This window comes from Bufo bufo, chromosome 3 (assembly GCF_905171765.1).
Source record: "Bufo bufo chromosome 3, aBufBuf1.1, whole genome shotgun sequence".
NCBI lineage: Eukaryota > Metazoa > Chordata > Amphibia > Anura > Bufonidae > Bufo > Bufo bufo.
In genome coordinates this window covers 140,887,911-140,913,660 of record NC_053391.1, presented here as the reverse complement: position 1 = coordinate 140,913,660, position 25,750 = coordinate 140,887,911, and the positions used below count along the sequence as shown (strand labels likewise).

Genomic DNA, 25,750 nt, shown 5'->3' with positions numbered 1-25,750 from the left:
CAATTTTAATATATGATGATTTTTATAATGAGTAACATGCACTAATAAAAATAAAAAATCCCCCTGAGGTGTACATTGCTTTTTTAGGGAGGTGAGATGAGGGTGGGAAGGTTGCTTGGCCAGCCGCCCTGACAAATTTATCTTCATGCGACAATAAGTCACGCGACACATAGGGCACAACTACACTGCAACATGTGTCGCACAACATTTTGTCGCACCAATGTCGGGCGACAATTTTTATAATGATAGTCTATGGTGTCTCACTGCGACATGCTGCGACACGACAGTCGCAGAAAATCCATTTCGCAGTGCGACACCATAGACTATCATTATAAAAATTGTTGTGCGTAAAAATGTCGCGCGACAAATGTCATCGTGTAGACCTAGCCTTACTCCAGTTTTCTGGCGCAAATTAAGCCAGATTTCTGTCGTACAATTCTGTTTAGGCGCACTGACTGCCTGAGGATGTGCCTAATTTATGACTAGGTGTGCATCTCATCATAAATTAGGCGCATCCTCTGGCAGTGCAGGGGATATCAGGACTGGCGCAGAAAGCACGAGTCTTGATAAATCTCCCCCTTAGGGTCAGTTCACATGGCTGACTTCTAAAATAGACATGTAAAAAATCTGTGCTGAATCCAAGCACATTTTTCTGCCTCAAAATTAGGTGCGTTTTTTGATGTGTATTTTTCTGCTTCAACATCAATTACAATTGGAAAATCAGCGCCGATTCTGCCCCAATATAGTGCATGCTTTTTTACGCATTGCTGAAATGAATGAGAGGCAGTTTACAGACCTGTTAATACCCCCTCTAATGTGCTAAGGATATATGGAAGGGGTATCTGCTGGGGAATCTTAAATATATTTAGCTTGAAGAAATTACCAAAAAGATTTTTCTTATATTTATGAAGCCCATTGCAATTTTACCAGGCATGTTCCTTGAATCTGTGAAGTTTGTCAAACTATCACTGACCTGGAAAGTGCAGAAGCTTAACATCTGGATAACACATGCCTGGCTGAGATTTCACTACAACAGATGTGAGAAATCTTGTCTCCTACTTGTTTGTTCATACCTTTTCTTTTCACTCAGTTGTTATTGTCATGCTTTTTATAGTCATTGCTTTAGTAGCTTTGAGTAATGTCTTGCCCTGTGTACGTTTTAAAGCGCATGTGGGAACCTCATTTGTCATTTTATAGGCTCGGCTTCGGTTACAGTAGGTATGGCCTACCTAAGTTCACAATGGCATTTTAGTATTACATTTTTAGTATATTATTTTAAAACCCTGCAGGTATTGCTGGATCCCACTGATGGTCTTCTAATGGGCTCAGATGCTCTCTTTGTCCTCTATTCAGTCTTTTGCTGCATTTAGTACCTACCTTTTTGAAATCCATTTATCATCTGTTTTCCATAGACGATAGCTTGAGCCTGTGCTTGCCCTCAGGATGTCGTTAGATCATTTGGATGCACAGGAGGACGAAGAAGTTTACAGACAGGGTACCAATGAGAACATGTCTGAAAGAAGGGAGGCCCATTTGTCTATTTCTGAGGAACTGAAATGTTTTAAATGCATCAGATAACTTCTGTCCTGGTTAATCCCCTGCAATTTCTTTATATGATGAATGATCATTGCGGTGCAGGACTCTTTATGGCACGTAGTAGTATTTGGCATTTGTCTATGTAATATAGACCATTAACGTAGTGGAAGAAACTTTTATAACGCTATTATGTGCTTACTTCCAAAACCTCAGACAAAAAGATTTAACTCCTAGCAGACCGGTGTGCTGCCATTACACTATATGATTCTACAGATCTTTCTATTATTAGAATTCTTTGTCATCATACATGAGCTTGGTCATTACAGCAGTCTTTGAGATGCCGGCAGAAGACCATGGCAGCATCGGCGCTGATATGGCAGGGAGTCTTGTTGGTTATTTTATCAAAAATGCTGGTAGATTTTACTTAAACATTTGGACAACCCATCTATTTCCCTGCTTATCCCTACTCGTTTTGGCTGCTGAACAGCTGGGAACGAGAGCTTATTCAAGGGGGCAGTTGTATAATAGTTAGCAGGGGTCAAGTCCTGGGGAAAAAAGTGTGGGAACTCACCCACGATCCACTGCAAACCCCCCTCCCAAAAAAAAAAATATATATATTTCGCTGAAAGTTCAGTGCAAAATTTATTGTAAAGTGCCAGTTTACACAAACAACTGCAAAATTAACATGAAATAAACATGGAGATCCCAGTGCCAGCTGCCTTGCTGGTGGACGATTGGCATATACTTCTGCTGTGGCCCACAGCATAAGTATATGCCAATCGTCCACCAGCAAGGCAGCTGGCACTGGGATCTCCATGTTATTGGTCAGTTAATACATCAGGGACCCCCTGGCATGGGGCCTGGGCATAGCTAAGTGCAAACTGGGTGATCCATAGGCAGGACCGGGTGGCTGCCCTCATCCACCAGCCCGTCCCTAATGCCAGTCAATACCCCCTTAGGAAATCTCTCATCAGATGTGAGAGCAGCAGCGATCGATCAGCCAGGATTAATGTGCACAGTGGGAGGCCTCGCTTAGGCAAGTGACAAACTGCCCCCCTCATTCTTAGGCAAGTGACAAACTCAGCTCTGCTACATCTACAATGAGCAACTACAACAAATGTAATGCAGTTCCTCTATGTGATGCCTTGGATAGCTTCCACTGGACCCACAGGCTGTGGGTCCAGTGGAAGCTATCTGAGGCATCACAATCGCATAGAGGAACTGCAGTTTGGCATTACATTTGTTGTAGTTGCTCATTGTAGATGTAGCAGAGCTGGGTTTGTCACTTGCCTAAGATTGAGGAGGGGGGGGGGGCAGTTTGTCACTTGCCTAAGGCCAGGGTAAGGGGGGCCTCCCACCCAGGCTGTGCACATTAATCCTGGCTGATCGATCTCTTCTGGCCTGCTGCTGTGCTGCCTGCAGTCACATCTGATGAGAGTACTGACTGAGATAAAAGAGGGGGTATTGACTGGTCTGGTCTGGGGCTGCTGGCCACCGGCGCTCCCACCAGGCGGGTTAGGGCCCCCGGACTCACTCAGGGACAGTCACAGACACTTAGACTGGTCTGGACCGGACCACCAGGACCCCGGTCCGGTCGGATGGTCCAGCCACGCTCACCTCAGTCAGGCAGGGGCGTACACAGAAATCATTGGGCCCCATAGCTTTTATGCCTTGCAGGATAGCAGGAAATCTGAGTGACATTACATGATGTAATAGCACCCAGCTTTTCTGCTCTCCTGCATGGCACATGTGGAGAGACATGAGAAAGCTGAGTAACACAACCCGAATATCTTCTCCTGCCTCTGCACTTGTGCCATGCAGGACATCAGGAAAGCTGAGTCACATTACATAATGTAGTGACACCCAGCTTCCCTCCTGTTCTGAATGGCCTATGTGCAGAGGAATAGCCTGGGAAAGCTGAGTGACCCCCTTCCACACACACATACACCTCTGCACTGTCCTCACCTACAAGTCGTCACTTACTTCATTACTGGTTGTGGCAATCCAGAGGAATCAGACGGGGGCGGAGCTAACAGGCAGGAGGCGGAGCTAGGAGGCGGGGCTAGCAGACGGGAGACAGTTAGGAAGCTAGACAGGGGCGGGGACTCTCCTCCACTGCAGGGCCCCCCCTTCCTCACGGGCCCCATAGCAGCTGCGTGGTCTGCCTATATGGTAGGTACGCCAGGCAGTCGCAGGCTCAGGATAGGAGGAGGGGAGCTCTCAGCCAGGAGGGGGGGGGGGGGGGCAGTCAGTGAGTCTTCCGTCCTCAACTGAAGCCGCTCCCCTTCCCTCCTCACTTAGCCTGCCCTGCACAGTGCGAGTCACGCACGGCCTCGCCTCCGCTCCGCCCCCTGTGAATCTGATTTCACCGCTTCCCCTCCTGGTCTTTTGCCCTGAAAGGGAACGGCGTTCCTGCCATGAAAAAAGTGCAGGAACGCCGTTCCCACGCGTTCCCCCTCGACTCGACCCCTGAATTAGTTAGTAATGATTTTTGAAAATGAGGAGGGGGAAATTGCTGATCTCCTGGGACACAGAGAGATTTCATTCTATGGTTATCAGTATGAGTTTTCCCATCTTAAAGGGGTTTTCCAGGAGTTTAATATTGATGGCCTATCCTCGGGATCGGTCATTAATATCTGATGGATGGAGTTCCAACCCCCAACACTGATTAGCTTTTTGAAGAGGCCTTAACCCTTTAGTGAGCACTGTGGCCTCTTCCTGTACCTGTGAGGTCACGTTTATCAATCACAAGATCTAGGTGCAGCTTATTCCCATTTAAGGGAATGGGCCTGGGCAGCAGTACCAAGCACAGCCACTATACAATGAATGGTACTGTGCATGGTATGCTGTGAGGAGGCCACAATGTCTTCAAACAGCTGAACGTTGGCAGTGCCAGGTGTCGAGCGGACCCCCACTGATCAGTTATCGTTGACCGTTATGGGTCATCAATATTTTTCCTCCCAGAAAACCCCTTTAAAGAGATTCTGTCACCAGATTTAACCCTATTAAGACAGCTGACATTATCGATGTGCTAATGTCAGCTAAACCTAACTAGCCTATTCCTACTTTTATCTATGCCCCTGTTACGCCAGAAATCTAGCGTATTAGAATATGCTAATTACCCTCTAGGAGCAGGGGGGCGTTGTTCCTGCTCCTAGAGGCTCTGTTCTCCCACCTTTGTCGCCTCCCTCCAAGTCCTGATTGACAGGGCCAGGCAGCGCTCGCGTCTGTCTGCCAGCCCTGTGCTCTGGTGAAATCTCGCGCTGTTCAGCATTCAACGAGGAAGCTGGCAGCCTGTGAGTGTCTTTCCCTCACCGAAATCTGAACGGCGTGAGATTTCACCAGAGCATAGGGCTGCAGACGCGAGCGCTGCCTGGCCCTGTCAATCAGGACTTGGAGGGAGGCGACAAAGGTGGGAGAACGGAGCCTCTAGGAGCAGGAACAATGCCCCCCTGCTCCTAGAGGCTAATTAGCATATTATAAAGTTAGATTTCTGGCGTAACGGGTGCATAGATAAAAGTAGGAATAGGCTAGTTAGGTTTAGCACATCGCTAATGTCAGCTAGCTTAATAGGGTTAAATCTGGTGACAGAAACACTTTAAGGTATCCATGCAAATAAGCCTAAAGTTAATCAAAACAGACGATTTCAAACAAGACCATAGTTTACTAGGTGAACTTTAACAAACGATTGTTTTAGCCAACCGATAAGAAACCGTCATGTCATCATCTGAAGAAAAGTCAGATGGGTTTAAAAATTTTGGCCGATAATCGGACGAAAGATCTTTCTCCGAAAGACTGTTCCCAAAAACATCTTTTCGCCCATTGCCCGGTGTCATTGAGCGTATATGGTCAGCTTGAGCAACTGTAACAGGCAATATGGACTACATTGTCTATGGCTATGTCTGCGAAACGAACGATCACCAGATGATTGTTAAATTTCTGTTCAACCATCAACCTACTTCTATCTAATATGTATGGCCTGGCTTTATAGAATTGTGGAGACAGATCGGTTCAGACCCTAGAGGGAATAGTGATATTATAAGTAGGATCTGAAACTCCTAATACAGTGACCTTCCAGTAAGAAATTGAGTTTGCAGTTATGATTATTCACAAGACCAAGTTCTAGCTTCTGGATTGTATTGCAGTTTGTGCAGAAATCTGAATACAACCTCCTGTGAGGACTTGTTGACTCTGTTTCAGCCTATAGGGTGGCACTATATTTGGAGACTGTTACTGGAAATACATTGCTTGTTTGGTTTTTTGCTTTCCTTTCTTTCTCTCCTTGGTCTGTCTCAATTTGTTTGTTTTTGAAGGACTAACCTGTTAAAAATTACAGCATTAGTCTAAATATGGTTCAATATGAAAGTGGACGGCCGTGACTAGGTAACGATAAGTATGACAGATTGACAGCAAAGTAGGCAATATGGAAGAACAGGGACACAGGCCATTCATCATATCATTTTGTTGCGATTGCAATAGACATGAGTCCTTCGCCTTTACAGGAACCTTGTTCATTCTTTCATGTACTGTCCTCGACACGTTATTTATGGACCGTCCACTCTGAAGGATGTCTGAACAAAGCCTGACCATGGAATAAAAGATTTTACTAGCTTTGTTGTTAGTGGAAAAAATCATCTGCAACTGCGGAGATAACACTTAGAGAATGCAGTCGTTCCTGGGATTTGAAAGAAAGAGAACATATAATACATGAGTCTACACGAAAGGAGTTTTCTGGTTTTATATAAATGAATAAAAGCATTGGGGGAGATTAATCAAAACTGGTGTAAAGGAAAACTGGCTTAGTGGCCCATAGCAACCAATCAGATTCCACCTTTTATTTGTCAGCGCTTCATAGGAAAATGAAAGATAAAACCTGATTGGTTGCTATAGGCCTCTAAGCCAGTTTTCCTTCACACCAGTTTTGATTAATCTCCCCATTGGATTTTTACTCCCATACACTCTGCAACAAGGCATGTACCAATGTGATCAGCCCCTTACAATGACAAGTGAATATCCACTATAATGTTTTTGTTTTCTTTTTTAGATGCTCAACCATTTAAGAATTTTGGTCTTAACCACCTCCGGACCGCTGTACGCACAGACGCGTCCTGGAGGTGGTTGATTCATTCCTCCTGGACGCATATACGCGTCCTCTCGCGAGACGCGAGATTTCCTGTGAACGCGCGCACACAGGCGCGCGCGCTCACAGGAACGGAAGGTAAGAGAGTTGATCTCCAGCCTGCCAGCGGCGATCGTTCGCTGGCAGGCTGGAGATGTGTTTTTTTTAACCCCTAACAGGTATATTAGACGCTGTTTTGATAACAGCGTCTAATATACCTGCTACCTGGTCCTCTGGTGGTCCCATTTGTTTGGATCGACCACCAGAGGACACAGGTAGCTCAGTAAAGTCCCACCAAGCACCACTACACTACACTACACCCCCCCCCGTCACTTATTAACCCCTTATTAGCCCCTGATCACCCCTGATCACCCCATATAGACTCCCTGATCACCCCCCTGTCATTGATTACCCCCCTGTCATTGATCAACCCCCTGTAAAGCTCCATTCAGATGTCCGCATGATTTTTACGGATCCACTGATAGATGGATCGGATCCGCAAAACGCATCCGGACGTCTGAATGAAGCCTTACAGGGGCATGATCAATGACTGTGGTTATCACCCCATATAGACTCCCTGATCACCCCCCTGTCATTGATCACCCCCCTGTCATTGATTACCCCCCTGTAAAGCTCCATTCAGACGTCCGCATGATTTTTACGGATCCACTGATAGATGGATCGGATCCGCAAAACGCATCCGGACGTCTGAATGAAGCCTTACAGGGGCATGATCAATGACTGTGGTGATCACCCCATATAGACTCCCTGATCACCCCCCTGTAAAGCTCCATTCAGATGTCCGCATGATTTTTACGGATCCACTGATAGATGGATCGGATCCGCAAAACGCATCCGGACGTCTGAATGAAGCCTTACAGGGGCATGATCAATGACTGTGGTTATCACCCCATATAGACTCCCTGATCACCCCCCTGTCATTGATCACCCCCCTGTCATTGATTACCCCCCTGTAAAGCTCCATTCAGACGTCCGCATGATTTTTACGGATCCACTGATAGATGGATCGGATCCGCAAAACGCATCCGGACGTCTGAATGAAGCCTTACAGGGGCATGATCAATGACTGTGGTGATCACCCCATATAGACTCCCTGATCACCCCCCTGTCATTGATTACCCCCCTGTCATTGATCACCCCCCTGTAAAGCTCCATTCAGACGTCCGCATGATTTTTACGGATCCACTGATAGATGGATCGGATCCGCAAAACGCATCCGGACGTCTGAATGAAGCCTTACAGGGGCATGATCAATGACTGTGGTGATCACCCCATATAGACTCCCTGATCACCCCCCTGTCATTGATTACCCCCCTGTCATTGATCACCCCCCTGTAAAGCTCCATTCAGACGTCCGCATGATTTTTACGGATCCACTGATAGATGGATCGGATCCGCAAAACGCATCCGGACGTCTGAATGAAGCCTTACACGGGCGTGATCAATGACTGTGGTTATCACCCCATATAGACTCCCTGATCACCCCCCTGTCATTGATCACCACCCCTGTCATTGATCACCCCCCCTGTCATTGATCACCCCCCCTGTCATTGATCACCCCCCCTGTCATTGATCACCCCCCCTGTCATTGATCACCCCCCTGTCATTGATCACCCCCCTGTCATTGATCAACCCCCCTGTCATTGATCACCCCCCTGTAAGGCTCCATTCAGACATTTTTTTGGCCCAAGTTAGCGGAATTATTATTTTTTTTTCTTACAAAGTCTCATATTCCACTAACTTGTGACAAAAAATTAAATCTCACATGAACTCACCATACCCCTCACGGAATCCAAATGCGTAAAATTTTTTAGACATTTATATTCCAGACTTCTTCTCACGCTTTAGGGCCCCTAGAATGCCAGGGCAGTATAAATACCCCACATGTGACCCCATTTCGGAAAGAAGACACCCCCAGGTATTCAGTGAGGGGCATATTGAGTCCATGAAAGATTGAAATTTTTGTCCCAAGTTAGCGGAACGGGAGACTTTGTGAGAAAAAAATAAAAAATATCAATTTCCGCTAACTTGTGCCAAAAAAAAAAAATTTCTATGAACTCGCCATGCCCCTCATTGAATACCTTGGGGTGTCTTCTTTCCAAAATGGGGTCACATGTGGGGTATTTATACTGCCCTGGCATTCTAGGGGCCCCAAAGCGTGAGAAGAAGTCTGGTATCCAAATGTCTAAAAATGCCCTCCTAAAAGGAATTTGGGCCCCTTTGCGCATCTAGGCTGCAAAAAAGTGTCACACATCTGGTATCGCCGTACTCAGGAGAAGTTGGGGAATGTGTTTTGGGGTGTCATTTTACATATACCCATACTGGGTGAGAGAAATATCTTGGTCAAATGCCAACTTTGTATAAAAAAATGGGAAAAGTTGTCTTTTGCCAAGATATTTCTCTCACCCAGCATGGGTATATGTAAAAAGACACCCCAAAACACATTCCCCAACTTCTCCCGAGTACGGAGATACCAGATGTGTGACACTTTTTTGCAGCCTAGGTGGGCAAAGGGGCCCATATTCCAAAGAGCACCTTTCGGATTTCACTGGTCATTTACCTACTTACCACACATTAGGGCCCCTGGAAAATGCCAGGGCAGTATAACTACCCCACAAGTGACCCCATTTTGGAAAGAAGACACCCCAAGGTATTCCGTGAGGGGCATGGCGAGTTCCTAGAATTTTTTATTTTTTGTCACAAGTTAGTGGAAAATGATGATTTTTTTTTTTTTTTTTTTTTTTTCATACAAAGTCTCATATTCCACTAACTTGTGACAAAAAATAAAAACTTCCATGAACTCACTATGCCCATCAGCGAATACCTTGGGGTCTCTTCTTTCCAAAATGGGGTCACTTGTGGGGTAGTTATACTGCCCTGGCATTCTAGGGGCCCAAATGTGTGGTAAGGAGTTTGAAATCAAATTCTGTAAAAAATGACGAGTGAAATCCGAAAGGTGCTCTTTGGAATATGGGCCCCTTTGCCCACCTAGGCTGCAAAAAAGTGTCACACATCTGGTATCTCCGTATTCAGGAGAAGTTGGGGAATGTGTTTTGGGGTGTCTTTTTACATATACCCATGCTGGGTGAGAGAAATATCTTGGCAAAAGACAACTTTTCCCATTTTTTTATACAAAGTTGGCATTTGACCAAGATATTTATCTCACCCAGCATGGGTATATGTAAAATGACACCCCAAAACACATTCCCCAACTTCTACTGAATACGGAGATACCAGATGTGTGACACTTTTTTGCAGCCTAGGTGGGCAAAGGGGCCCACATTCCAAAGAGCACCTTTCGGATTTCACTGGTCAGTTTTTACAGAATTTGATTTCAAACTCCTTACCACACATTTGGGCCCCTAGAATGCCAGGGCAGTATAACTACCCCACAAGTGACCCCATTTTGGAAAGAAGAGACCCCAAGGTATTTCGTGATGGGCATAGTGAGTTCATGGAAGTTTTTATTTTTTGTCACAAGTTAGTGGAATATGAGACTTTGTAAGAAAAAAAAAAAAAAAAAAAAAAATCATCATTTTCCGCTAACTTGTGACAAAAAAAAAAAAGTTCTATGAACTCACTATGCCCATCAGCGAATACCTTAGGGTGTGTACTTTCCGAAATGGGGTCATTTGTGGGGTGTTTGTACTGTCTGGGCATTGTAGAACCTCAGGAAACATGACAGGTGCTCAGAAAGTCAGAGCTGCTTCAAAAAGCGGAAATTCACATTTTTGTACCATAGTTTGTAAACGCTATAACTTTTACCCAAACCATTTTTTTTTTACCCAAACATTTTTTTTTTATCAAAGACATGTAGAACAATAAATTTAGAGCAAAATTTATATATGGATGTCATTTTTTTTGCAAAATTTTACAACTGAAAGTGAAAAATGTCATTTTTTTGCAAAAAAAATCGTTAAATTTCGATTAATAACAAAAAAAGTAAAAATGTCAGCAGCAATGAAATACCACCAAATGAAAGCTCTATTAGTGAGAAGAAAAGGAGGTAAAATTCATTTGGGTGGTAAGTTGCATGACCGAGCAATAAATGGTGAAAGTAGTGTAGGTCAGAAGTGTAAAAAGTGGCCTGGTCTTTCAGGGTGTTTAAGCACTGGGGGCTGAGGTGGTTAAAGACACAGCCATCTTTTTTTTATCATTGATTCAGATAGTCATACATTTAGCATTTTTCGGTCAACATAGCCATATGGGTTGCATTTTTCAGCGGCACCATTTTGGGGTATATTTAACTTATTGATTTCTTAGTCGGATGGAAAAAAAACAGCAATCTTATAAATTTTGTGCTGTTCACCATGTTGCATCAATAATGTGTTACCTTACATATACTAAATACAGCAATACTAAATTTATATGCCTTTTTGATGTGTAATTACTTTTGCATAATAAAAACTGTTGTTTTTGTGTCGCCATATTCTGAGAACAATATTCGGAACTTTACTTTATTTTTCAGTCGATGGAGCTGGATGTTTTTGTGTAGTGAGCTGTAATTTTTATTGACAACATTTTGGGGTACCTATTACCGGTACTTTCTGACCATGTTTTGTTGAGTTTTTTTGGAGGCAAGGTGACCAAAAGACAACAGATCTGACTTTTTTTTCTAAGTTTACACTGCGTGCAGAATTATTAGGCAAATGAGTATTTTGACCACATCATCCTCTTTATGCATGTTGTCTTACTCCAAGCTGTATAGGCTCGAAAGCCTACTACCAATTAAGCATATTAGGTGATGTGCATCTCTGTAATGAGAAGGGGTGTGGTCTAATGACATCAACACCCTATATTAGGTGTGCATAATTATTAGGCAACTTCCTTTCCTTTGGCAAAATGGGTCAAAAGAAGGACTTGACAGGCTCAGAAAAGTCAAAAATAGTGAGATATCTTGCAGAGGGATGCAGCACTCTTAAAATTGCAAAGCTTCTGAAGCGTGATCATCGAACAATCAAGCGTTTCATTCAAAATAATCAACAGGGTCGCAAGAAGCGTGTGGAAAAACCAAGGCGCAAAATAACTGCCCATGAACTGAGAAAAGTCAAGCGTGCAGCTGCCAAGATGCCACTTGCCACCAGTTTGGCCATATTTCAGAGCTGCAACATTACTGGAGTGCCCAAAAGCACAAGGTGTGCAATACTCAGAGACATGGCCAAGGTAAGAAAGGCTGAAAGACGACCACCACTGAACAAGATACACAAGCTGAAACGTCAAGACTGGGCCAAGAAATATCTCAAGACTGATTTTTCTAAGGTTTTATGGACTAATGAAATGAGAGTGAGTCTTGATGGGCCAGATGGATGGGCCCGTGGCTGGATTGGTAAAGGGCAGAGAGCTCCAGTCCGACTCAGACGCCAGCAAGGTGGAGGTGGAGTACTGGTTTGGGCTGGTATCATCAAAGATGAGCTTGTGGGGCCTTTTCGGGTTGAGGATGGAGTCAAGCTCAACTCCCAGTCCTACTGCCAGTTTCTGGAAGACACCTTCTTCAAGCAGTGGTACAGGAAGAAGTCTGCATCCTTCAAGAAAAACATGATTTTCATGCAGGACAATGCTCCATCACACGCGTCCAAGTACTCCACAGCGTGGCTGGCAAGAAAGGGTATAAAAGAAGAAAATCTAATGACATGGCCTCCTTGTTCACCTGATCTGAACCCCATTGAGAATTTGTGGTCCATCATCAAATGTGAGATTTACAAGGAGGGAAAACAGTACACCTCTCTGAACAGTGTCTGGGAGGCTGTGGTTGCTGCTGCACGCAATGTTGATGGTGAACAGATCAAAACACTGACAGAATCCATGGATGGCAGGCTTTTGAGTGTCCTTGCAAAGAAAGGTGGCTATATTGGTCACTGATTTGTTTTTGTTTTGTTTTTGAATGTCAGAAATGTATATTTGTGAATGTTGAGATGTTATATTGGTTTCACTGGTAAAAATAAATAATTGAAATGGGTATATATTTGTTTTTTGTTAAGTTGCCTAATAATTATGCACAGTAATAGTCACCTGCACACACAGATATCCCCCTAAAATAGCTAAAACTAAAAACTACTTCCAAAAATATTCAGCTTTGATATTAATGAGTTTTTTGGGTTCATTGAGAACATGGTTGTTGTTCAATAATAAAATTAATCCTCAAAAATACAACTTGCCTAATAATTCTGCACTCCCTGTATAGAGTTCACAGTGTAGGATAACTAGTACAGTAGTTTTATTGTACGGGTTGTTATAGACTCTGCAATACCAAATTTGTATAGTTTTTATTTGTGTTTCTTTTTGATTAACATTATAAAGCATTCTTAATAGTAAAATGTAATTTTTTTGTGTTTTTTTTTTATTTTTGAACACACTATTGTAATTTTTGTAACATTTTCTGTTATCCACACTATGGGACTTCATCAGCAGGTGGCTCAATCTCTGGTAAATTACACTGCAATACTTATGTATTGCAGTGTATTATCCCTGTCCTTCTAAGGCTGACAGACATACTATTAGACCCTGCTTCTGGCAGGATCTGTTATCAGCAGCACATCTCTCTGTGTAATTAGGGATGGGCTACCAAAAATCTATATAACTAAATCAAGGCGGAATGACTGTGGTAGTGATCATTCCTCCCCAATCACTTTGCATTGGCTTGTGTAATACGCTGATTCAAATGAGCGCTGATCGACATTATTTTTATTTGCAGCCCCTTGAAATAGAGTGATTTGACAATGTGGCCCTCAGACCAAAAAAGTGGACATGGTGGCCTTCATCTTATGGAAAGATGACCAATGTCAGTTGTAGGAAAACTCTTAATGTAACTTTGTAGTAGTTTGATCTCCTGTAATACAGAGCTCCAAATTCCTGCATAAACATATAGTTAAAGAGGTATTCTGAGATCACGTGTCATCAGTGTCGGACTGGGGTACTTGGGGCCCACCAGTGTAACTGATTTTGGGGGCCCACCTTAGGGCTCCTGCACACATGTCCGTACCGTTCCCTTCACTTCAATGGGGCCGCAAAAAAAAACTCTGTGTGCATTCTGTGTCTGTATGTCCGCATGGCCGTTCTGCAAAATTATAGAACATGTCCTATTATTGTCCACATTACAGACAAGGATAGGACTGTTCTATTAGAGATCGGCTGTTCTGTTCAGCATAATGTGGAATGCAAACACCAAGTATCCATGTTTTGCGGATCTGCAATTTGCGGACTGCAAAATATCCAACGGTCGTGTTCATGAGCACTTACAGTGATAACAGAAATATTAAAGATGAAGTATGATGGCAGACAATCACAGTAAAATGAAACAACATACATGTGGCAGAATTTACACATACACTCACCTAAAGAATTATTAGGAACACCATACTAATACGGTGTTGGACCCCCTTTTGCCTTCAGAACTGCCTTAATTCTACGTGGCATTGATTCAACAAGGTGCTGATAGCATTCTTTAGAAATGTTGGCCCATATTGATAGGAAAGCATCTTGCAGTTGATGGAGATTTGAGGGATGTACATCCAGGGCACGAAGCTCGCGTTCCACCACATCCCAAAGATGCTCTATTGGGTTGAGATCTGGTGACTGTGGGGGCCATTTTAGTACAGTGAACTCATTGTCATGTTCAAGAAACCAATTTGAAATGATTCGAGCTTTGTGACATGGTGCATTATCCTGCTGTAAGTAGCCATCAGAGGATGGATACATGTTCTCATTCTGTTTACGTCAAATTCGGACTCTACCATTTGAATGTCTCAACAGAAATCGAGACTCATCAGACCAGGCAACATTTTTCCAGTCTTCAACAGTCCAATTTTGGTGAGCTCGTGCAAATTGTAGCCTCTTTTTTCTATTTGTAGTGGAGATGAGTGATACCCGGTGGGGTCTTCTGCTGTTGTAGCCCATCCGCCTCAAGGTTGTGCGTGTTGTGGCTTCACAAATGCTTTGCTGCATACCTGGGTTGTAACGAGTGGTTATTTCAGTCAACGTTGCTCTTCTATCAGCTTGAATCAGTCGGCCCATTCTCCTCTGACCTCTAGCATCCACAAGGCATTTTTCCCCACAGGACTGCCGCATACTGGATGTTTTTCCCTTTTCATACCATTCTTTGTAAACCCTAGAAATGGTTGTGCGTGAAAATCCCAGTAACTGAGCAGATTGTGAAATACTCAGACCGGCCCGTCTGGCACCAACAACCATGCCACGCTCAAAATTGCTTAAATCACCTTTCTTTCCTATTCTGACATTCAGTTTGGAGTTCAGGAGATTGTCTTGACCAGGACCACCCCCCTAAATGCATTGAAGCAACTACCATGTGATTGGTTGACTAGATAATTGCATTAATGAGAAATAGAATAGGTGTTCCTAATAATTCTTTAGGTGAGGGCATGTGGATATCCTGCGCTTAAGTTAGTCAGAAACAAGACACAAGCAGCGCACACCAATCACTCATTGGACACATGTGGCACACAAGACACTTATACATGGGTCACATGCCACTGATGAATATGTCACATACTGCACATACACCACTGATAGATAGATCATATATAGCACACACCAATCACACATAGGAAACAAGCAATGCACACACCAATACAAGTATGCCTAACCCTAATTAAGTGTAGCACACTTAAAGGGGTTGTCTCACTTCAGCAATTGGCATTTATCATGTAGAGAAAGTTAATACAAGGCACTTACTACAATGTATTTTGATTGTCCATACTGCCTCCTTTCCATCACAATATACACAGCATGTATCCGTGGTTATTACCACCGTGTAATCCAGCAGCAGTGGCCGTGCTTGCACACTATAGGTAAAGGTACTGGCCTATGCGCACTTCCAGCCTTTCCCTATAGTGTGTAAGCACGGCCACCACTGCTGGATTACACGGTGGTAATAATCACGGATACGCGCTGTGTATAATGTGATGGAAAGGAGGCAATATGGAGTATTTATTTATTTATTTAATGCACTTATATAGCGCTACTATATTCCGCAGCGCTTTACAGACATTAGAATCCAACTGTCCCCAATGGGGCTCACAATCTAAGGTCCCTATCAGTATGTCTTTAGTAAGTGCCTCGTATTAGCTGCATGATAAATGCCATTTACTGAAGTGAGACAAACCCTTTAACCCCTTTAAGCATAAATGTAGTCATGAAATTTACCAAATTGTAACCTCCTCAGATTGCACATAATCTACAGTATATTTAAAAGGGTTGTCCTACCATAATAACTTATTGCCTATCTACAGGATAAGTGATAAATATCAGATTGCTGGGGTCTGACTGCTGGAACACCCACTGATCATGAAAAAAGGGTCCGGAGACATTCAATTACATTACTGCCAATCTATGTACACAAGGGTCTTAAGACCACATTCCCTTGATCACGGGGGTCCCAGCAGTCAGACCCCCACCAATCAGACACTTATCACCTGTCGTGTCATAGCGGTTTCATCTTTTCACATTCCCTATCTTTAAAGGTTTTCTTTGGGTGTATAAAAAAAAAAAATTAAAATTAAAAATCTGCCCCAAAATATGTGTCATACTAAAATAAAAATGCTCGCCTGTTAAAGGGCCTGTGTCCACTTTTCTAGTTATAAGAAACACTAAGTGATCCGTGGGGGTCTGAACGCTGGAGCCCCCACTGATCCCCCTTCTTGATTGAGTGGCAGGTCGACCATATGCCCTGCCTCTCTATCCATTCTCTATGGGGTCGCTGGAGATGGCAGGGTACAGCGCTGGCTATTTCCAGTGGTCCCAAAGAGAATAAATGGAGCAGCAGGGCGTATGTGTGCCTGCCACACCATCAAAAGGGGGGAACAGGAACCGTTCCTGGAATCAGTGGGGAGTCGCAGAATCGGATCCCACTAATCATATAGTTATGCCCTATGATGTGGAGAGGATAACTTGAAAACCTGGACAACCCCTTTAAATTCTCCACCACCAGTATCTCTTTAGATGACAGCAGTGATGGCTGTAAATATGGAATATCATCACTGCCGCCATGTAAAACGTACGTGTCAATACTAGAGAATGTGACGCACTGTGCAGAATTTTTCGGACATAAGTCCAACCGCCTTTACAGGTCAAAATCTTTAACAAAGTGCAAGCAAAGGTGCTAGAGGAGCAACGTGAGCAAAGGGCACAAACGGAGGGTCATAACTGAAACAGAGGCATTAGGGTCACCTAAGGCAGGGTAATAGTATGGATCCTGGAGCAGGGGTAACTGGAGAAGAGGCAATATTAGCGGTGCATTTAGAGTGGGGGCATCTGGAGCTGGGGCACTAATGGAGGTGCACCTAAAGCAGAAGCATTAGGGTCGCCTGCGGCAAGGTAATAGTGGTGATCCTGGAGCAGAGGTATTAGGGGGGCAACTGGAAAAGATGCAATATTAGGGGTGCATTTAGATTGGGGAGCATCTGGAGCCGGGGCACTTATGAGGGTGCACCTAAAGCAGAGGCATTGGGGGGACCTAGGGCAGAGTCCCCCCCAATGGCACTTTGAACTCTGCAGAGAGCAGCACACATTCATAGATCTGTGTATGCTATAAACAAATCCCCTATTTCCCCCTTAGAGTCTCCTACTGTTAACTACTGTCACACACCTGAGAAATCAGCCCAGCACCGCAGAGGAGTCCTTCTCTCCAGCAGCCACAGTTTTCTGACAGCAGGGAGGGCAGGAGGATGGCCAGACATGTTCTCTCCTCCTTCACTGCCAGCAGCCCGGGAAGTTTAGAAGATACTGCGGGGCCTCCTGTACAATTTACACCAGTAGGAAGCTGCATCACTGTGCGATACTGCAACCTAGTGGCTACAATAATTATCTCTCCTGAGAAACAAGAAAAATATTTACTCCTCCGTCTTATCTCCGGGGCGCAGGAAACTGGGGGCCCACCGAGGAATCTTCTGCCTCCCCGGTGAGCCAGTCCGAGCCTGCGTGTCATACATTGTGCATGTGATCTTAGCCTGGTTACAAACCACAATAAACAGGTCAGTCATTACTGATAACATGTTCATGACCTGCCCCCTGCACTCCATCATCATAGTACGTGCATGAGAGAGAGAGATTTAATCTAACACTGTGAGAGAATAGAATATTATCCCCCCCCCCCCCCAAGCCAGCTGCACCTGCGCAGTCAGGCAACCTGAGTCTCTGACTGCTGAGGTTATGTCGGTCAACGCAGCTGGCCTGGTTAGGGGACGGGATAGTATTCTATGCTTTCAGTGTTAGCTATAGACTCATTCTCACACATGCCCTATGGCGATTGAGTGCAGGCCATGAACGTGTAAACAGTGATGACTGACATGTCCATTGCGGGTTGTAACTGGACTAGGATCAGATGCACAATGTACAGCGTATGATCCAGGAAGTGCCAGGAGTATCATTTGACCCGGGTGTGTAGCGCAGGACCGGTAGGCAACTTTTAATAATAATAATTGTTAATGGAAAAGTTATTATTCGCATCAAGGGGGGAACATGAAAAAAAATCTCGGAATGCTAAACATTCACCTGTCTGCTGTAACCACTAGGGGGCACTTACTGAAGTAACCTCAATAATTTATAAGATGTAATGCAAAAAGCTTCTAATCCGTACTGTGTGTGTTGGACCTGAAAACAAAAAGGTGGACATTTCTTACCCAGCATTCCTTTACAATGTGATAACATTATGGGATTCATAAGGACGCAAAAAAAGCAGAAGTTATTTTGTGTAATGATATAGCTCCACTATTGGCACAACACCATATTGTACATCCACACTTGCAGCGCAGTGGTTCCTTCCTGTGGCCGGAGGCCTTTGGGCCCCTGTGGAGCAGGGACCCAGTTGCAACTGCAATCTGTGCAAATCCTATAGTCATGCTACTGTTAGCAACGCTTGTGTAGTCAGAATAAAAGACCAGACTTGCCTCTGCTTTTTATCACACGCTCTCTAGGCTTACTTCCCTCTAGTGAATATACAGTAACAAGCTTAATGCCTAGATCTCTACATATAGGAATGTGAAGAACAGAACGTTAATGCATTTGACATGGCATTTGAGTACACAACATCCTTTCAGCATTATTTAAAAATGTCTTTTTCCTACTGGAATGTACTGGTGTTGTATACTCTGCGTCTGTTCAGTCTCATCCTCCGTTTTTCTTAATCAATGTTCCCCTCCAGATGGGTGTTTTACAGTGTATGGAAGAAAAGCAGTTCCTAAGCAGTCTACAGATCCGACTCTTCCACGCTGCATAGAGCATATTAGGCTTAGCACCTGCTGCATGTGGGCATTGTGAAAACGTTAAGTTATACTCTGTAGATAATCTTAAGAAAGATTAGTTCAAGTGTATGTGGTGACAAAAAAAAGAATGGATTTAAAAATAATTTTTTATGAACTGGTATGATGTTACTTTAATCTTGTATTGTGTTATGCGTTTTTTCTTTCTTTCTTTTTATTGAAAAGTCAGATTGGAGATTGTTAGCAAGCTATAAGCTGCTTAATGCACTGAACCTAAAGAATGTGATATATTTTTTTTTTTTTAAGATTTGTGTGTCATTAGATGCCTAGTATTTTCAGCCGATCTTTAAGAAATGATATTGTGTGTAAACTATCTACAGTATATACACATAGAGAGATGCTACTTGTTCTGAAGTCACAATATTACATGTACGTGTTATCGGTAAGAAAGGGGATTATAGCATTGGTAGGCAATTAATGCAACTCTAGCATGGTATGGCATCTGCTGGTTTGTTGCAGTGTGATTATAGCTACGTTATTTTTTTGGGTTAAATGACTCTCCCCTATCATTTGACATAGATAGAGACTGGCACTTTCTACATTGGTCTCAACATCCTCTGCACCGCCGGAGGATGCGCTTAATTTAAGACGAAGCACACATCTCGTTATAAATTAACCGTATCCCCCTGCACTTCATGCGCCTAAAATTAAAGGTCATCTGTCAGCAGATTTGTACCGATGAGACTGGCTGACCTGTTACATTTGCGCTTGGCAGCTAAAGGCATCTGTGTTGGTCTCATGTTCATACGTGTGAGAAGAATGATGTCTTAATATATGCAAATGATCCTCTACGTTACCGTTACACCTAGAGGCTCAGCTCTCTCTGCAACTGCTGCACCCTATCTGCATTGACAGAGCCAGACATTGAAAACATCATCACTCCTGGCCCTGTCAATCATAGTGGAGAGGGCAATTGCAGAGAGAGCTGAGCCTCTGGGTGTAAAGGTAACGCCCCTGTTGCTCCTAGAGGCTCATTTGCATATTGTAAAACATCCTTTTTCTCAGCAATGCAGGCACATATGAACATGGGACCAACACAGATGCCTTCAGCTTCCAAGTGCACATGTAACATGTCAGCCAGTGTCATGGGTACAAATCTCCCCATAGATGTCCTTTAAATCGAATTGTAGCCAGGGTAGATTTCAGTCATTATTTACACCAGAAAACTGGCGTAAATGATGTAAGACCTGCCCACTCCCCACCCATACCACTCCCCCTTTTTGGAAAAAGTGGCAAAACGGTGTAGAAACGGCAATTGCATACAAAAAAATTTGCCGTTCCTGCAATTGTTTCCTCCAATAAAATTGTTAAAAATAAGATTGTTGGCCCGTTTTCTTGACTGTATCTTCAAACTCATCAACAAAGGGGGAGCCAGTCTGCAAATGTAATGCAGCACAAAGGCATCACTGCATTTTAGTTATGTATCAGGGAATAATGCATTTTGGTTAAATCCCTTATTGACAGCAAGACACTGACCTTGTGTAGCAGACGCTCACAAGGCTATTTTCCGATTTATATTGGTGTACTGCTTAGTGCTAAGTTTTACTAAGTTAGTTTTGCACACTTTATTCAAGCTGAGCAATCAGTGCTTCCATTCAAACATCTTTTCCTAGTGACACCGAGAGATGTTGAGTCTTATCAGAAGGCCACCAAAAACCAGATAAAACCCCACAAATCTTTACTACAAATATAATAACATTTCACTTCATGTCTCATGCCTGACAGAGGTGATAGAGGCATATATCCTAACGGTGGCTCATATATCTTCCATAGTGGTCCCTCCCAACTCTCCCAGACACATATGTGATTTGTGTTTTCAATGGGGGAGGAAGGAGAAAGGCGCTCCCAGACACTATACAAAACGATTGGGTTCGCCCGAACCTTCCATACTCATACACATGTTGGAAGCTCCCCGTACACATAAATACTATTCCCTATGACAGCATAAAGAGCGCCTACAGGTCTGTAACACATAATTGTAGGGATTCCTTGCGGTGCTGCATAGGGTCTGAGCCATTAAACATATATAATGCTTTGAAAATCAATGGACCCATAAGCAATCTGAGGGTTAATTCCCTTAAAAAAATTTTTTTTTTTTTTTTTTTTTTTTTTTTAATGGAGCCATAAGGACAAATGGCCTACATTCGACTAGGCATCTCTTGCCTTTAGTTTGCCGGATACTGAATTGAGTATGCCTTGGTTTTCATTTCCTCCATCTTGTAGATTGGTAGCTATTTATTATCTGCTGTTACTACTTGTTTTCTGATTTAGTGCATTTGTATGTGTCTTAGTCCCAGAAAACAGAGACAGAACTGGAGAGAGAGAAGCGAGGAACTGAAGATACTGTGCTTAGAACAAAACCTAGGCCCACTCCTTTTTCTATTGTCTATTTGCACTAATGGCTGACTATAAAGCTGAACATGGTCATGTTACAGAGATACATTTGAGTAATGTGCAGCAATTCAATCTTTGGTAGGAAAGTAAGATTTAGTTTTTTTGGGGTAAAATATTTGCCTGTGTGTAAGAAATGTGTTCTAAACTACTGGTGAGAAAAGCACACTGGAGTTCTTTTATTTTAGTCACAGACGTGAATGTTAATTTCACACATTGTGTCACATATATTTTATTTATTCATTCCTGGGTTCTTTAATTGAATAAATACCCCCCCCCCCCCCCTCCCCACCCCACACACACACACTTATTTAAAGAGGACCTTTCACCGATTATTACACTATGAACTAACTATACAGACATGTAGAGCTGCGCCCGGTGATCTCACTGCACTTACTATTATCCCCGGGCGCCGCTCCGTTCTCCTGCTATGCCCTCCGGTATCTCCGCTCACTAAGTTATGGTAGGCGGAGTCTGCCCTTGTTCTTCTGTAGCGCTGGCCAATCGCATTGCAGAGCTCACAGCCTGGGAGAAAATAACCTCCCAGGCTGTGAGCTCTGCGCTGCGATTGGCCAGCGCTAGAGCAGAACAAGGGCAGACTCCGCCTACCATAACTTAGTGACTGGAACCTCCGCCTACCATAACTTAGTGAGCGGAGATACCGGAGGGCATAGCAGGAGAACGGAGCGGCGCCCTGGGATAATAGTAAGTGCAGGGAGATCCCCGGGCGCCGCTCTACATGTCTGTATAGTTAGTTCATAGTGTAATAATCGGTGAAAGGTCCTCTTTAACTACTGTCTGTGGATAAGACTGTTTTGGGAAGATCTAAAGACGAGTAGGCCCACATTGAATTCATTTGGTGCCTGCGAGTCACTCACTTCTATGATCTCCATACAGATTAACCTGTAAACTGATCCATACATGGCTATTGGATCAAGAGGGAATGTAAATTTCTAGCCATTGTGGGCACAGCCTACATATTTCCAAAGATGATGGAAGATGAGTGACACCAGCTACTAAGTTAAAGATATTGTGGGATGTTTATAAAAAGTGGTGCCAAGAAAGGCTACTTTCATACTCGCGTTTAGTGCAGATCCGTCAGATAATACAACCGCATGTATCCGTTCAGAACGGATCCGTTTGTATTATCTTTAACATAGCCAAGACGGATCTGTCTTGAACACTATTGAAAGTCAATGGAGGACGGATCCGTTTTCTATGACACAATAGAAAACTGATCCGTCCCTATTGACTTACATTGTGTGTCAGAACAGATCCTTTTGGCTCAGTTTCGTCAGACGGACACCAAAACGCTGCAAGCAGCTATTGATGTCCGCCTCCAAAGCGGAATGGAGACGGAACGGAGGCAAACTGATGCATTCTGTGCGGATCCTTTTCCATTCGGAATGCATTAGGACAAAACTGATCCATTTTGGACTGCTTGTGAGAGCCCTGAACGGATCTCACAAACGGAAAGCCAAAACGCCAATGTGAAAGTAGCCAAAGACTGATGACGTCTCCTTTAGTAACTAATAATATTTTAAAGTGAAAAAAAAAAGGTTAAAAAGTAATAAATAATAATAAACGTATTGGCTCCTTCAGACTATACCACCATGATTTGTGTGCACTAATTTTCAGAAATGATCGCCAATAGGCATAAAAAATGTCATCTTCTTGCTTTATTTTCTTTGTATCTCCAAGCTTTTATGTGCTTGTACTGTATGTTTTACTTTGTATTACTTTGCTTATATGAAATGGCTGTATTGAAGAATGGTTCCACAGAACTTGTAGATGTCTGGAAGAACAATTACAACACTAAAGTCTAACCTGGCCAGATATGGAGTCCTTCTTCGAACCCTGGTCTCGCAATTGTTCCTTCATTTGGATGTTGGAGCTCCAGAGACACTACTGCTGCATAGAAGAGTCTTGGATAAGAGTCTTGTCCTTTGTGAGTGTTGACGTTTTATTTAGTATGGTTACAGATGCCACGGAAATGAGCTTTTCAAACCCATTTAGACTGGGATCTACTGACAACCCTTGTCGGTCTGTTTGGCAAGCTGCATTGGACACATAAGGTCACCATGTGCACAAACAGATGTGAAATACTGATTGATATGCTTTCTTTGATTGTTTGCACTAAGAACTTGCTTCCATCTGGAAATGTGATGCATTTAGATGCATTAACTTGATTGTTAATGATTTGATTTTTGCAAGAAGATTGCTTGCCTTGCATCTGCTGCACCATGTAGTACCTATGTTTAAATAAAGGTACATTTATTACATGCATCCGTGTAATCTTATTGGGTCTGTGTTGTTGCTTGATAAACTACTCACCATATTCTGTTCTCTGTCTTCCCCCATCCCCTTATCTTCACATCTTGGGGGCAGATAACAGCAATGTTGACTTGATGTTTAGCCCATTGTATAGCATAGGCCTGGGTCTACATGACGACATTATTGTCACGCGACAGATAGGGCACAACTACACTGCAACATTTGTTGCACCAATGTCGTGCGACAATTTTTATAATGGCAGTCTATGGTGTCGCACTGCGACGCACTGCGACATACTGCGACGCGACAGTCGCAGAAAAATCCATCTCAAATGGATTTTCTGTGACTGTTGCGTCGCAGTCGCAGCATGTTGCAGTGCGACACCATAGACTGCCATTATAAAAATTGTCGCACGACATTGGTGCAACAAAATGTCGCGCGACAAATGTCGTCGTGTAGACCTAGCCTAAAAAGCTCCTGATGTTATACTCTAAATGTATCCATAGGACTCCAATCACTCAACAAAGGGCAAATGAGTGTGCCGTTGGCTTCCTTTGGGCATATGGGGTATGCTTTTTTTGTAGAAAAACTGTAGATTATGGTTTTCTATGCACAGGCATCCCGTAAAAAGAAAAAACGGTATATTGCGCAGTATGCCTATAGATTGGCATATGGCAGAGGTATACATCAGGATTATTGCCAACAGAAGGCTGTAATGTCATGTAGATTGAGGCTTACGTAAATTGTGTTAAAAGGTGGGTGAGAACTTAGAGGGCTGTTACAGAACTACGTTTTTTCCTAGAATGTCCCAGAATTAGAGATGAGAGAATCGACTTCGGGAACCTTGGAACCGAACCCGAGTTCGGGAAATGTTTTTTTACAGTATAAATTATTTTCTGAAGTTATTATGCGAAGTCTCGCGAGACTTCGCAAAGTAATAACTTCGGCTCATCAGAGCCAATACATTATAATACTGTACGAAGCTCCTGCTCCGTACAGTATTAGAACAAAGTTTTATGCGAATCAACTTCGGATGTTTAATTCGAAGTCGATTCGCTCATCTCTACCCAGAATGTGTGGTACCCATTAAAAAACTCATACCTTGCTGCTAACCACCACTGCACCCTGGCATCATTCAGTCTTCCTATCCCTGGTCTGTTTACTTCCAAATGAGGTCACGTGTACTGCTTTAGCCAATGACGGACCTCATGGTGTCATCTCTTTACTGAGTCACAAGTCACTTGGGGACACCTCACCGCTGAGGCCAGTCATTGGTCCCAGTGATGCAACAGATTGGAGCGGAGGAGCAGATCAGCAAGTGTTTTCAACAGGTACTACATGCTCCAGGGGCTAGGTAAAAATGGCAATATTTCGGGAAAACCCCTTTACTGGATAAATCCACATGTTGTAAGCCTTATCTGCTGCAGATTTCACACTGTTCATTGAAATGGGTAACTCTGCTGTGAAAAACTGCAATATTTCAACGCAAGAAATATGCAAGTGGGGATTCTAAAAATTCACAACATGCTCATATTTCTGTGCGAGGGTGGAGTTGTAAAGAACTCATCCCTTAGTATTGCACTGGATTTGCAGTGCGGAATCAGCGTCACAAATTCCTAACAATTATACCATATCTGAATGGCCAAAAGTGTTTACACTGTGAAGTCCTATTTAGTATTAGTGGCCCTCAGCTTTCCTTTCCAAGAGAATATGGCATAGAAAAGTCACAAATCCACCAGACTTTTCTTCTAATCACAATTTACGCTGCCATTGCCAAGTCAACGAAAAGGGGCCATTGCAGAGGGAGGGGGGGGGGGGGGGGGGGGCATTGGCTCTAAAATCTACTGCAGCTCTGATACATGAAAGCAGGGGCGTAGCTAGAACTGACTGGGCCCCACAGCAAATTTTTGTTCAGGGCCCCTCCCCAACTTAATGGACGCACTCATGCACGCACTCACCAAATACATGGACGCACTCACCACATACATGGACGCACTCATACAGGCACTCACCACATACATGGACGCACTCATACAGGCACTCACCACATACATGGACGCATTTATAGACACACTCCACATACATGGACAGACTCACATATGCACTCACCACATATATGGACATATATACTGTATAT

General features: G+C 43.5%; 1 protein-coding gene across 1 annotated transcript in view; it reads left to right on the top strand.

Annotated features, from left to right (window-relative positions):
- SMS (spermine synthase) overlaps nt 1-19,016 on the top strand; it is a 216,777-nt gene extending 197,761 nt beyond the window's left edge. The window contains exon 11 of the mRNA XM_040423657.1: nt 18,831-19,016. Coding sequence (XP_040279591.1) covers nt 18,831-18,870 — 40 coding nt within the window. The 3' untranslated portion in view covers nt 18,871-19,016. The remainder of the gene's footprint in view (nt 1-18,830) is intronic.
- The last annotated feature ends 6,734 nt before the right edge of the window (nt 19,017-25,750 follow it).